This window comes from Microcaecilia unicolor, chromosome 13 (genome assembly GCF_901765095.1).
Source record: "Microcaecilia unicolor chromosome 13, aMicUni1.1, whole genome shotgun sequence".
Classification (NCBI taxonomy): Eukaryota; Metazoa; Chordata; class Amphibia; order Gymnophiona; family Siphonopidae; genus Microcaecilia; species Microcaecilia unicolor.
In genome coordinates, this window is record NC_044043.1 from 63,636,086 (window position 1) to 63,649,726 (window position 13,641).

At 41.2% G+C, this 13,641-nt stretch overlaps 1 protein-coding gene across 1 annotated transcript in view; it reads left to right on the top strand.

The window, feature by feature from the left end:
* MTHFR (methylenetetrahydrofolate reductase) overlaps window positions 1-2,366 on the top strand; it is a 46,397-nt gene extending 44,031 nt beyond the window's left edge. The window contains exons 10-12 of the mRNA XM_030186106.1: window positions 317-418; window positions 552-671; window positions 1,705-2,366. Coding sequence (XP_030041966.1) covers window positions 317-418; window positions 552-671; window positions 1,705-1,902 — 420 coding nt within the window. The 3' untranslated portion in view covers window positions 1,903-2,366. The remainder of the gene's footprint in view (window positions 1-316; window positions 419-551; window positions 672-1,704) is intronic.
* The last annotated feature ends 11,275 nt before the right edge of the window (window positions 2,367-13,641 follow it).

The window sequence follows — 13,641 nt, forward strand, 5'->3', positions numbered from 1 at the left end:
CACCATATCCAGTGTCCGTTCTCTTCGCTTTGTCTTTTACCATCTCCTGGGAGTGTCTTACTCTTTGTTTAGGTCAGTGGTTCCCAAGTGTGGTCCTGGAGGCATCCCAACCAGTCAGTTTTTCAGGATATCCACAATAAATATTCATGAGAGAGATTTGCATGAACTGCTTGCACTGCATGCAGATATATCTTGTGAATATTCATTGCAGATATGGTGCCTCCAGGATCAGGTTTAGGTTATCAGTGAGAGTGTGCTACTTTTTAATGCCTGTAAACTAAAATTATTGTTCTCTTTTCCTTCCTGACATTTACAGGCATACCTAGAATTTTTTACAGCAAGCGAGAATGTGTCTGCTCTACTTAAAATTCTGAAGAAGTACGGGCCACGTGTTAATTATCAAATTGTGAACGTGCATGTACGTATGATATAATTGGAGGCTGAAGTGTTGTTGGTTACCCAGGGAAGGAGTTGTGGACACTACACATCTCATTTTCATGATGATAAATCTTATGCACACTTTTTAAATTGAACTTCATATGTCCCCACAGGGTAAAAACATCACAAATGCTCCTGACTTGCAGCCAAATGCAGTAACATGGGGCATTTTCCCTGGAAGAGAGATCATCCAGCCCACTGTGGTAGATCCTGTGAGCTTCATGTATTGGAAGGTAAAGGTTTAATTCTCACAAGGTTCAATGCAGAATGGCTGTGGGTATGGAAGTGATGATACCAGAGACCTCCATGATCAGGAGATACTGGCACTGGGGTTGGGAAGAAGAGGGAGGCAGCAGTTGATCCTTGAGGATGGAAGAGGTGGGAAAAACAGTGTGTGTAAAGAGAGGAAGCTTTGGAAGGAAGTTGAGAGCTGGAAGGAGCGTGGGGAATTAAGTGTGAGGAAGAAGGGGAAGAGTGAATTAGTGCATTGAGCGTGAGGAGGAAGATGGAAATAGAGCTTGTGAGCCAAGCCTGAAGACAGGTAGACCTGGAAAGGAACAGACTTGAGAGAGAAAAGGTTGTTTCAAGTTTTGAGGAGGTACAAGGCCTTCTAATATATTTTAAAGTATTCCTGGAGGAATTCTACATATAAATTTTAAAAATCTGCTTGAGTAATTTTTTTTTTTTTTTTTTTGCTGTATTTCATCTTAAATGAATAATTATGTAAAGATAGGGATTACATTGTGTTGTTTCTGACAACTACGCCACAGAACATTGCAGAATTTTTAACGTTTTTGCTCAGCATTCCCCCAGGAATAAATTTTAAACGTGACCTGACACATACAGGGGCAGCCCTTCAGGGATGTGAAGGATGCTGCGCCATATGTAGAGATTCATAGTCAGGCCTCATTTGTATAACTCACGAACTGAAAGGTGGAGCTGAAAAGCAGAGCCATGTATGTAAAACAGTTGCTCAGTAATAGGGCCAGCCCTGGTGATGTTTTTGCATTTTGGAGATGACCAGTAGAACTACCAACCGTAAGGGAATACAACAGGTTATCTTGATTTGTTCTGTTGTCTGCATGGTGAAGTCAGAATAAGCATGAGAGCTTATTCTGAGTTTTGTCTTGTGTACACCTCAGATGTTGTTGTTTCCTTCTACCTGGCACATATCATTAGTATTAGTGGCTGATGTTCCCTATAACAGTTCCACACTAGATTTTCACTGCCTGCTGTAAGGTTTTTGCTATGTTTGTTCCCTTGCAGGATGAAGCATTTGCATTGTGGATTGAGCAGTGGGCAAAACTGTACGAGGAAGAGTCTCCATCGCGTATGATTATTCAGTATATTCATGACAATTACTACCTGGTAAACTTGGTGGACAATGACTTTCCCTTGGAAAACTGCCTCTGGCAGGTTTTAGATGACATATTTGAGGAGCTGAACTGTCCAACAGAGCAATAAGAACTTGCTATGTCTTTATTACTAGGAAATGTATCGACAAGACCAGTCTGAATACGTTTGTAAGGAAAGATCAGTCTTTGTGCAAGCACCTGCTTTTTGTCCTGTGGATGCTTTGACATCAGTCATTCTCTGAGAAACCTCTTCTCCCAATAAACCTGCATCCCCATATACATGTATATCATCACTTATGGCAGCTAAAAATGTGGGAACCTTTAGGAAATATGGACCTTGCTTTTTCCATACAGTCTGTTTTTGAATGGATCATGTTCTGTTAGACTTGGCTGCAATGGCAGCAGAAGCTCCAGTCTGATAATTTGTAGTGAGAACACTGAACCAGCATAGAAATGTGTTTTGAAAGCGGGGCAGTTAATTACTTTTCTCAAGGATTGTGGGATTCCAACTTTGGATTTTACCGGGAATGAGAGTTTATTAAATAAAAAGGAAAAAATCTAGCACCTACCTGACTCTCCCTGCCTTCTCCTTTGCAAGCAGCGTCTTGTCATGTGGTCAGTGCTATTTCAGAATGATGGCTGAAGCTGAGCCACTTAAAAAAAGTTAGCCATAGTTAAAGGTGCACATGATGCAACAGGCAAAGAAAGGAAATGTACAGTGGGCCTCAGTTGCACCCGAAAGAGAAGGGTTGTAATGATGATAGCAAGTTGGTGCCTGAGGCAATGGGAAATAATGTGACTTGCCCAAGATCAGAAGAAATGGCAGTGAAAGAAATAGGATTTGAAAACAGGGGTTCTCAGTTGTCTAGTCACTTGATCTTCACTCCCAGCCCTTGAGAGCCACCAATCCTGATGAATAGGTATGAGAAAAATTTGCATGCCCTTTACTACCATCTCTGTCTTGTATATTCAATAGGAATATCCTGAAAATCTGGCCTGTGGGCAGCCTGTGAGGATTGGGAATAGAATTTAAGGGTCCAGTCTAACCAAAAGTGGTTCTTCATAAGTACTACTAGTACTCATTTCTATACGGTAGATTATATCTCTCTTCTTTAGGTAAGACAAAAACGAGCATTAAAGGAGTTGAACAAACCTGGATCTTCCTTTTCTGTATGCTGAGATTTATTTATTCATTCATTACAACAACAACAAAAAAAAACCCATAAAGCATTCAATGATATTTAGGGAATCCTTCACATCTCTTCTGCAGAACAGTTGATTTCTAAGATGAACATGTGTACAGTCACCACTCAGTTTTCTGCTCTCAAGAATTGCCTGAGGCCCTAACTATTAGAATCCCAGTCAGCAGAAAAGCCAGAATTGTGGAGAGGAAAGGATAAGGGTGCACAAATGTGCTTAGAAGGGGCTGGATGGCAAGAAGATAGATAAAAGGAAAATTCAAACTTGGAGAACGTCTCGCAAGACTTGAGATGCCAAGACTAGCGCTGAAGTTCTGTATTGTGTAACTCAAACTGAGAGCTGCATGTTGCAGAGAGCAGGAAACTGTTCTGCTAGCAGCGGAGATAAATATTTATGTAGGGCAAGATACTCCTGGATGCAAAAGGGTAATTTCTAATCATTATGCTGACCTGATTCCTGGAATCCATAGTTCAGTTTCATAAGAACATAAGAATAACCATACTGGGTTACACCAATGGTCCATCTAGCCCAGTATCCTGTTTCCAATAGTGGCCAATCCAGGTCACAAGCACCTGGCAGAAACCCAAATAGTAGCAACATTCCATATTGATGTTAGGTCAAGCAGTGGCTTCCCCATGTCTATCTCAATAGCAGATTACGGACTTTCCTCCAGGAACTTGTCCAAACCTTTTTATAATCCAGATATACTAACGCTGTTACCACATAAGTACATAAGTAATGCCATACTGGGAAAAGACCAAAGGTCCATAGAGCCCAGCATCCTGTCCCCGACAGCGGCCAATCCAGGTCAAGGGCACCTGGTAAGCTACCCAAACGTACAAACATTTTATACAAGTTATTCCTGTAATTGTGGATTTTTCCCAAGTCCATTTAGTAGCGGTCTATGGACTTGTCCTTTAGGAAACCGTCCAAGCCCTTTTTAAACTCTGCCAAGCTAACCGCCTTCACTACGTTCTCCGGCAACGAATTCCAGAGTTTAATTACGCGTTGGTTGAAGAAACATTTTCTCCTATTTGTTTTAAATTTACTACACTGCAGTTTCATCGCATGCCCCCTAGTCCTAGTATTTTTGGAAAGCGTGAACAGATGCTTCACATACACCTGTTCCACTCCACTCATTCTTTTATATACCTCTATCATGTCTCCCCTCAGCTGTCTCTTCTCCAAGCTGAAAAGCCTTATCCTCCTTAGTCTTTCGTCATAGGGAAGTCGTCCCATCCCCGCTATCATTTTTGTCGCCCTTTGCTGCACCTTTTCCAGTTCTACTATATCTTTCTTGAGATGCGGCGACCAGAATTGAACACAATACTCAAGGTGTGGTCGCACCATGGATCGATACAACGGCATTATAACATCCTCACATCTGTTCTCCATCCCTTTCCTAATAATACCCAATGAGTTCCAAAGCTTAACTATTCGCTGAGTGAAAAATATTTCCTATAAGTACATAAGTGTTGCCATACAGGGACAAGACCAAAGGTCCATCAAGCCCAGCATCCTGTTTCCAACAGTGGCCAATCCAGGTCACAAGTACCTGGCAATATCCCAAACCAGTACATTTTAATTATTCATTTTATATTACATTTATGTCCAATACATAAATGGGAAAGGAGAGAGAAAATATCAATTAAAACAAACATTAAGGAAAAATATCTTTGTTAGTCCACAATTGGGGGATCCAAGATCAGGAAAACAATCTCAAAGAAAATAAGAAAAACACGGAATGGTTAATCTTACAATTCATATTTTCTGAGGGAGGAAGGTTAATTGGTAATTGCAGCCAGTACAGTGGTAACTTAAAGGAAGTTGCTGCAGAGGGTTCTTCATCTGTTCTTTTAACTCCACAAACTCTTGTAATTTCCTGGGTTCAACAAATAAGTAATCAGGAAATAAAACACTTACAAGGGAATCGCTCTAGGAAGGTCCCACCCAGGGCAATGATTCTTGGCTTAAAAGCCAAGAGTTCACACCTCCTAGTCTGCAATTCCCTTGATATGTCAGGAAATATATTTATCTTTGAACCCAAAAAAACTATCAGCCATATGTCGGAAATACAATTTCAAAACATTGTTCCTATCTAAGTCACTAATAATATAACTCTATATAGAGGGTATTTTAGGAAAATTTATCTCTCAAGTTATTTTTCCTTAATTGGTTCTCCAGAAGTTTCAATTTTTTTAAAAGAAACATAAATTGTCCTTCATTACCAGATTAACTGATTTTCATAGAGAAACCATTTCCGAAATCAAAGTCTTTATTTTTTTTTATCTTGGACTTCCACTTTGTTAGATAAGTATTGATATAATCACATTTTTATTCCTAAAAAATTGTTGACATCTGAAGAAGAGAGTTTTTCACACTCTGCAGCACTTCCCATAGTGCGTCCACTGTGACATTGTTTGGCTTCACCAGCTCCAATTTCTCCACAGAAACTGCTCCAGATATCTTCGGGGGGAAGAGCTCACTCTCCAATCCCCCAGTTGATTTATTATCCGGAGTCAATGCTGTACCAGGACCTCCTCGGATTGCGTGAAAATCCTAACCCACTTCAGGCGTTTCCACTGTCGACCTCCATAGCGAAGCGTTACTGTTTCCAGGTCTTGGAGAGGTCATGCCAACAGGGGGACTCAAAGTCACTCCCTCTCCACTGAGATTCGGCAATAAAGCCTCGCTGTTCCCCGAAGCAGGAACCGATATCCCTGACATTATGACACCGAATCTCTCCAAAGTAGACTGAGAAGTGGTGGGAACCCCAGCCGTGTTCGAGGAGGGCAACACCACGGCTTTGCCTTTCTTCTTCCCCATTCTCTGGGGAGCGCGCCTATTTCGTCAGGTATTCTGGTGTAAAACGGGAACTCAACTAACGTACATCCTCCCTCGACGCCATCTTGGATCCGCCAGTTTGGGACAGTCTTTGTCTGGTTTCTCCTCAGAGGCCTGTCTGATATGGGTAACCCTTCAGCATAGCCCTCTGAGTCATTGAAACACGGAAGCCTCTCCACCACTTACAAGGTGGTGTCCCTTCAGAGGGGAAACCAGTACATTTTATGCTGCTTATCCTAGAAATAAGCAGTGGATTTTCCCCAAGTCATTTTAATAATGGCTAATGCATTTTTCTTTTAGGAAGCAATCCAAACCTTTTTTTTTTTAATCCTGCTAAGCTAACTGCTTTTACTACATTCTCTGGCAACAAATTCCAGAGTTTAATTGTACGTTGAGTGAAGAAACATTTTCTCCAATTCGTTTTAAATTTACTACTTTGTAGCTTCATTGCGTGTCCCCATGTCTACTCGTTCCAATCCACTTTATTGAGCATTTCCTAGTCTTTTTTTTTTTTTTTTTCTTTTAGAACTTTTACCTGTTCTGCACCACTCAGGATTAGACTACAATCATAACCCCCCCCCCCCCCCCCCAAGTCGTGTTTTCCAAGCTGAAGAGCCCCAACCTGTTTAGCCTTTCTTTATAGGAGAGGAGTTCCATCCTTTTATCATTTTGGTTGCTCTTCTTTGAACCTTTTTTAATTCTGCTATGTCTTTTTTGAGATACGGCGACCAGAATTGAATGCAATGCTCAAGGTTAGGTTGCACTATGGAGTAATACAGAGGAATGATAGTATTCTTGGTCTTATTTACCATCCCTTTCCTAATAATTCTTAAACTATTTGCTTTTGTGGCTGCCTCTGCACACTGGGCAGAAACTTTTATTGTCTACAATGACACCTAGATCTTTTTCTTGGGTGCTGACTTCCAAGGTGGACCCTAGCATCAGGTAGCTATGCTTTGGCTTATCCTTCCCAATGTGCATTACTTTTCATTTGTCCACATTAAATTTCATGTGCCATTTGGACGCCCAGTCTTCCAAGCTCTCCCTGCAATTTTTCAGTCTACATGTGTTTTAACCACTTCTGAATAGTTTTTTTTTTGCCATATGCAAATTTAATCACCTCGCTTCTCATTCCGATTTCCAGATCATTTATAAATATGTTAAATAACACCAGTCCCAGTACAGATCCCTGTGCCACTCCACTATTTACCCTCCTCCATTAAGAAAGATGGCCATTTAACCCTACCTTAATTGTGATGTATTTGAAAAAGATAAGTTGTACATTACCTAGAACACAAATTGTGATGATGCCTGGCATAAACTGCAAATGTATTTATTTATTTAAAACATTTCTATTCCTCACAATCCTACAACTCTTGGCAGATCACAGTTGCATACATAATAAAAAATAGTATAAAAAACCCCAAAACATACACACATTCAATATGACACATGGACACTTATTCAACACATACACACACAATAAAGATTAGTTTTTGTCTCTTTGGCAAGTCTCTTCTCAAATTCTTTTGACCTGCCTTTTTAATGCTTTACATCTAAATTGCTAGTGGTTTATGCTCTCTCCTATTTTCTTCATTTGGTCCTGCTATTCATTTTAAAGGCATTTCTTTATATTTACGCCTCATTTTCAGTACTGTTTAGCTTTGCTGACAGTTGTTTAGTTTTATGTTCAAATTGTTTTAATTTATGGAATGTGTTTTCTCTGAGACAACAAAGCTAGCATGCTTAAGCAAACATTATGCCTCAACTACTACTTTGTTTTCTTCCAATTTCCTCATTTTATCTTAATTTCCCTTACTAATATATGTGTACTGGGTTTTTTTAAAAAAATCCCTCATTGCTATCCCTTGTTATAGGAGTTGTGTTCTACCGCTTTTGATCTAAAGTGGCTTCCTCTTTCATCAGATCTATGACCATGAAGCATGTAGAAGTCTCCTAAGGAGAAGTTACCCAGTTAGAGTGGAGGGGTAGCTTAGTGGTTACAGCTACAGGCTAGGAACATGGCCAATGAGTGTTGAATTCACACTGTGACTCATTATGACCTTGGGCAACTTGCTTAGCCCTTCATGCCTCAAGTACAAACTTAGATTGTGAGCCATAATGGTCAGGGAATTTAACTGAACTTGAACTACTGCTACTGGAAAAGCATGAACTAAAATACTGAATTTTTTATATATATGAGTATACACATCACTATCTTTAATTCTTAACATTGGCCCAACAAAAGCCAGCGCAATATTCCCCTGCCCTAACCTTCCCCCTCCCAAAAAAAAATCTTACAAGCTTCTTCATTCATTGCTTTCGCCCCCACACCTCTCCAGAACTAGTGTATGGAGGGAAAACTGGATGCCTTGGTTCCAGGTGTAGCATCAGTAGCAATTGGAGCGATGTAGTGACTCTGCAAGTGTGTGGTTAGTGCAGTAGTCTGAAAACCAGGAAAACTGTGCAAGATATTTTCAATATCCACTGCCTCTGATACAAACCAGAAATTTCAAGGGTGGACTATATCAAACAGTGAGATTAATGGGTGATATATCTGAGATATAAGTTTACAAAATTTTACGTATAGAAGAAACAAATGAAAATATTTTGCTTTTTCTGATGCTGAAAGTATTTAGATAGAATAGCGGCTTTATTAGAATTATTTTCAAAGAGATTTGCACAGATAACTGAATAGTTAGGGTAAATTCCCTAGGCTGAAAACTTCACTTAGGGGCCCGTTTACTAAAACTTAGCAAGCACTAACGGGATTAGTGCATACTAAATGCAAAGAAGCCCATTTTATACCTATTGACACCCCCAAGGCCAGAATGTATGTCATTAGCCCAGCTGCAGCTCGTGATTACTATATAAAAAGAGGGCTCATATCTGATACAAAAGGCTGCTGTGTTGACATTCTATCCAAGGTGCTGCCCTGCTTAGCATCTGACTGGCCATGTGAGGAACAGTCTGCCACCTGCTGGACATCTGCATCAGGTTGTATGTTTGCCATGTACTCTTGTGTAGTACTGTGGTTTAGATTAGTTGGCGGAATTAGAATTCCATCTAGGGTAATGTGCGTTCTCTGAGCTGTTTCTATGATGACTTCCCATGTCTTTATTCTTGCCGCCTTTGCTGCTCTTGTAAATAATCACCCTATTTTTCTAATACTTGGTTGTGGAGTTACTTCTGTTATTACTTGGGTGTTGTGAGATCAGATTTAGAGATAAGACAGAACATTTGCTCCTGACACTACATTGTTTAATGCTGTAATGTGATAAGAGTCCCGTTCTTTTATTAATCTATACTAATTGTCAGGTTCCCCAATAACACCTTCCCATGGTTCTCTCTCAAAGCCCTCCCCTACTCCCAAAGTCACTGTGGCATCTCTCCCTTCCATCCTGGACTGCCAGCGGCTCTCTCTCCTCCTCCCCATTTACCATTTTTTCCCCCCAGTAAATCTTTACCCTGCAGCGGCAGTGGTATTGAAACGCTGCCTCGGCCTGCATCAGGCCTTTTCTTCTGACCAGTCAGAAAGGGGCAGGACAGGTCAGAGGGAAAGGCCTAGTGCAGGCTGAGGCAGCATCTCAATACTGCTGCCGGTCAAAGATTTACTGAAAAAAAAAAAGCGGGAGGGGAGAGATCTGCTGGCGGTCCAAGAGGGAAGGGAGAGATGCTGGACAGACTGTACATGCAGGGGGGCAGGAGAGCAGTTAATCATTCATGATTAACATGTTAATTGGAATTAATGTGCAGCCCTAATCTCTGCGTATATTTTATAATCTCAGCATTAATAATAACCAAAAGAGGGCCGAACATGATGCAAATCTTTCCGGTCAATAAAGTAGTGTTGTAGCTATAGTAGTCCACTTTTAAAGGTAGTAAATAGAAATTAAATGTATTAAGTTTGTCCAATAAAAAAAAGGTATCATTTTTTTCTTTACTATGTTTAGTTTTAATTCTATTTATTACCAGTCAAAGAAAATCTTTTTATAAACTATTCCCTATGGAGCTGTGTACCCAGTACAAACCCAAGCTCACAGCATAAATTTTAATTTCAAGAGATTATTCATTTATTCATACTCAAAGGCACAGAGCAGGTTCTTAAGGCACAAATATACGTGGCAACCCCCCCCCCCCCCCCCAAAAAAAAAAAAAAAAAAAAAAAAACCCCAAAACAAAGAAATGAATCTTTGTAAAGTTGTAGAGCTTCCAAGTTACCCAGTTACAGAAGTAAGACTTTTTGGCTAGTCCTGGTTTTGAACATATCACGCTGCTGTGGTATGTATTTCTAGTTTATGGTTCTACCCATTGAACAGGGATAGCTCAAGGGATAGTGGCATCCTGAGCCAACTTGCTTTGGTGGCACCTCCCCCCCCCCCTTCCACAATAGGTTTGGCATCTCTCACCTCCAGGTCCAGTCTTTTTTTTTTTCTCCTCTGTCCCCCTCCCCGGGTGTTTGGCGCTGTTCTCTCACTTCTCTTATGCCCCCATGGCCTGTAAAGGTTACACGACAGGCTGCCTTTGGCCAGTGCCTGGGTCTTTCTTGTGCCAGGTCCTGCCCACAGGAAATCGCAGCAGAGGGAAGACCCAGGGGGTGATGGAACAGTGCTAGAGCTGCAGGGAGGGTGGAGAGAGAAAAGGCTTAATCTGTAGACAAGGTGAGGTCAGAGGCGCTGGGTATGTTGGTACCCTTAATCACTGGTGCCTGGGCCAGAGCCTCATCTGGTCCAGTGGTTAAGCCAGCCCTGCCACTAAAACCAGTGCTGGTGGTGAAGCAACTAGACTGAACAATTCTGCAACCTGATATTGCTAGATCCCCCCCTCGCCGCCTTCTCTCAGTACATTGTTAAACAAGGGATAACTTCATACCTACCCAGAGGCTACACCAGAAGCAGCCCTTTTCCCTAATGACAAGTTTATAGTTGGCTGGAAGAAGACAGTAGATCTGGTGAAAGAAAGTTTGCAACCACCGTGAAGTCTCATTAATGAAATTTCCTTGAATCTGGGCAAGTCACTTAACCCTCCATTGCCCCATGTAAGGCGCATTGAGCCTGCCATGAGTGGGAAAGCGCGGGGTACAAATATAACAAAAAAAAAAAATCCTAGGCCACTGGCACCACTGTCCCTATTGAGAGGGTTTATCAAAGGGCATTGGAATGACACTGGCTTAGTCTTCTGTGTGGGTGACAGGGGTTGGTCAAAGCAACTTCCTCCCTACTCCAAGTTTATTTATAATTTACTACCCCAACCCATCAGAGGCCATTAGGACGGTTTGGAAAGCACATCTGTATTCCACACACGCTCAAGGCAGTATTGGAAGCAGCATCTGTTACCACTGGATTAACTAGAGGCAAATGAGCCTGAAGCGATTTGGAGAGACAAGAACAGAATGACAACGGCACAGGGGACACTGCAGTTTGGGACCCTTAAACTAGTACCTTCTAGAAGCTCTGAGAAGAACTACTGGACTTGCTCTCACCATCAAGAGGCAATCAATTTACAACTATGGAACTTTACATCCACAATGGAGATTACCCTCAGTGGCTCCTTCTCTCAGCTATGCCATCCTTCTGGCAGGGAAGTGAATACATTTCAGGAACTTGATGGTGTGACAGAGGCCTGTCATTCCATAATATCTGTTTGTAAAGGAAAGCCTGGACTCATAAGGAAAATTAAAGATAATCTCATCTTCCATAGTTAACTGGACAAAATGGTAAGAGATAAAGAACCTTCACTTTTTTGAATTTCCCAGGATTAATCTCTTCTTCCTTTTGAAGTGCTTAAAGAAATACTGCTAGAAGGACTTGGGATCACGCCTGCAGCTATTCTAACCTGTCAAGGAGTGTATTGTGTACCAGAGTCTATGCATCACACTAACCCCGTAGAGAGAGAATTATGGATGTGTTAAGCTCCTTAGGCAGCCTTAACTTAACTCATATTCTTGAGATGCCTGTGGAAGAAATAGTTAGCTATGCAATGCTGGCTGCTTCTTTCATCCTGGAATCAGAATGAGATTTAGTTATTAAAATTGCATTTCAAGAATAGTTACGGTAGTTTCAATGTCATGGTGGTAGAATGAATCTATTTCCTGATCTTCAGTTTCTACATTAAAAAAAATGCTATTATTGTTCTTACAAGTTATCACTACAGATTTACATTTCTTTGCAAATGGATCCTTAAATATGAAGAAAATACGTACATTTACACAAGATCTCAAACTAGAAAGTTTTCATCAGGACAATTCTCCTGCTGTTGATACTTAAGGGCTCCTTTTACAAAGCTGCACTAGCAATTCCGGCATGGCAAATGTGATGAAGCCCATTTAGTTCCTATGTGCCACACCAGAATTGCTAATTCAGCCTTGTAAAAGAAGCCCTACGGGATTAACCTGTGGATATAAGGTTTAGCTACTTCAAGCTTATGTTTTTGGCACCTATCACTACAGATTTTTTTTTTTTAATGTCTACTTTTTGGCTCGTGCCATCCCCTACCTTTGTAGAGTTGTTTGACATGAATTCTTTTTTGGGATGCTGTGTACTTTTTCTTAAAAAGTGGTTCCATAGAAAAATGTGATTCAGTTCTTTAATTTGAAATGTGGTGGGTAAAAGGAAACCAGTGCTGCAGGTCCCATAATGCATCATGATGGTGGTGTCAGGACTGGCCTACAATCTCCCACCCAGAACTGATGAACTTGGGCACCTCTGAAAGGTGAGAGGTATAAAATAAGGCAGCTAAGAATTTGTCAAATAGTTTTGATTGGTATTTGAAAGCAGCTACAAAGCACCTTAAGATTGTGAGCCCATGGGGTGTGGGGATGGAAATAAGATACCTATTTGTAAATCCTTGAGCTCAGATTTGGAAAAGACAAGTAGTAAATTTAAAATAAAATCCAGAAGTACTTATATTCCCCTCTTAGCATGCGTGTCAAAAGCTGAAACTCTGTTGGGAAATCAAAATAACAGAAATGTTATACTGAGTCAAACCAACAGTACAATGAGCCCAGTGTCTTGCCTCCAACTGTGACTAATCTGGATTGCTTGAAGATATTATTGAACAGATTCTAAGAGGGAGATCCATTTCTGTGCACATCCAGCAGCGAGAGTGATACTGTTCAAGTCTACATGACTAATGGTTGTGGAGCAGAACTTAAGGTGGTAGTATCACTGTGTTAGGGAAGGTGATAAGAGGAAATGGCAAGGCATACAGAGAGAAGCATCATGGTGGGGGTATGGTGCTAAAAGACATCAATGATGAGGGAGGGAAAATGTGGCAGGGAGGTAAAGAGATGCTGGGAAGTAAGGAGGAGGTGGTGGTAGAGTGAACAGGGCCATAAGGCATCAAAGGAAGGGTGGAAAAGAACAAGCAGCAGACTGGGGCTCCTCGATACCAGGGTGCAGAAATAAAAACAGCAAGGAGTGGCAGGAGGGAGGAAATTAGATTGGTGATGGAAAAAAAGGTAAAAGGCTAAGGAGAATCACCACAGAGGAAGTCAATAATGGGAAACCTTTTGGCAGGTAAAATAAGCAATCTGCCCACGGCAAAAGTGCCCACAGTGTTCAATAAGGCAAATATTTTTATTTGCAGGCAGCAGAGGTGGATCCAGGGGCAGGTCAAGGAACAATATGCACAGCGGTTAGCGTATCTGGGTTTAAAAGGTTTGGACAAGTTCCTGGAGATTGGTAGCATGGAATGGTGCTACTATTTGGGTGTCTTGCAGGTACTTGTGACCTGGATTGGCCACTGCTGAAGCAGGATACTGAGCTAGATGGACCATTGGTCTGACCCAGTATAGCTATTCTTA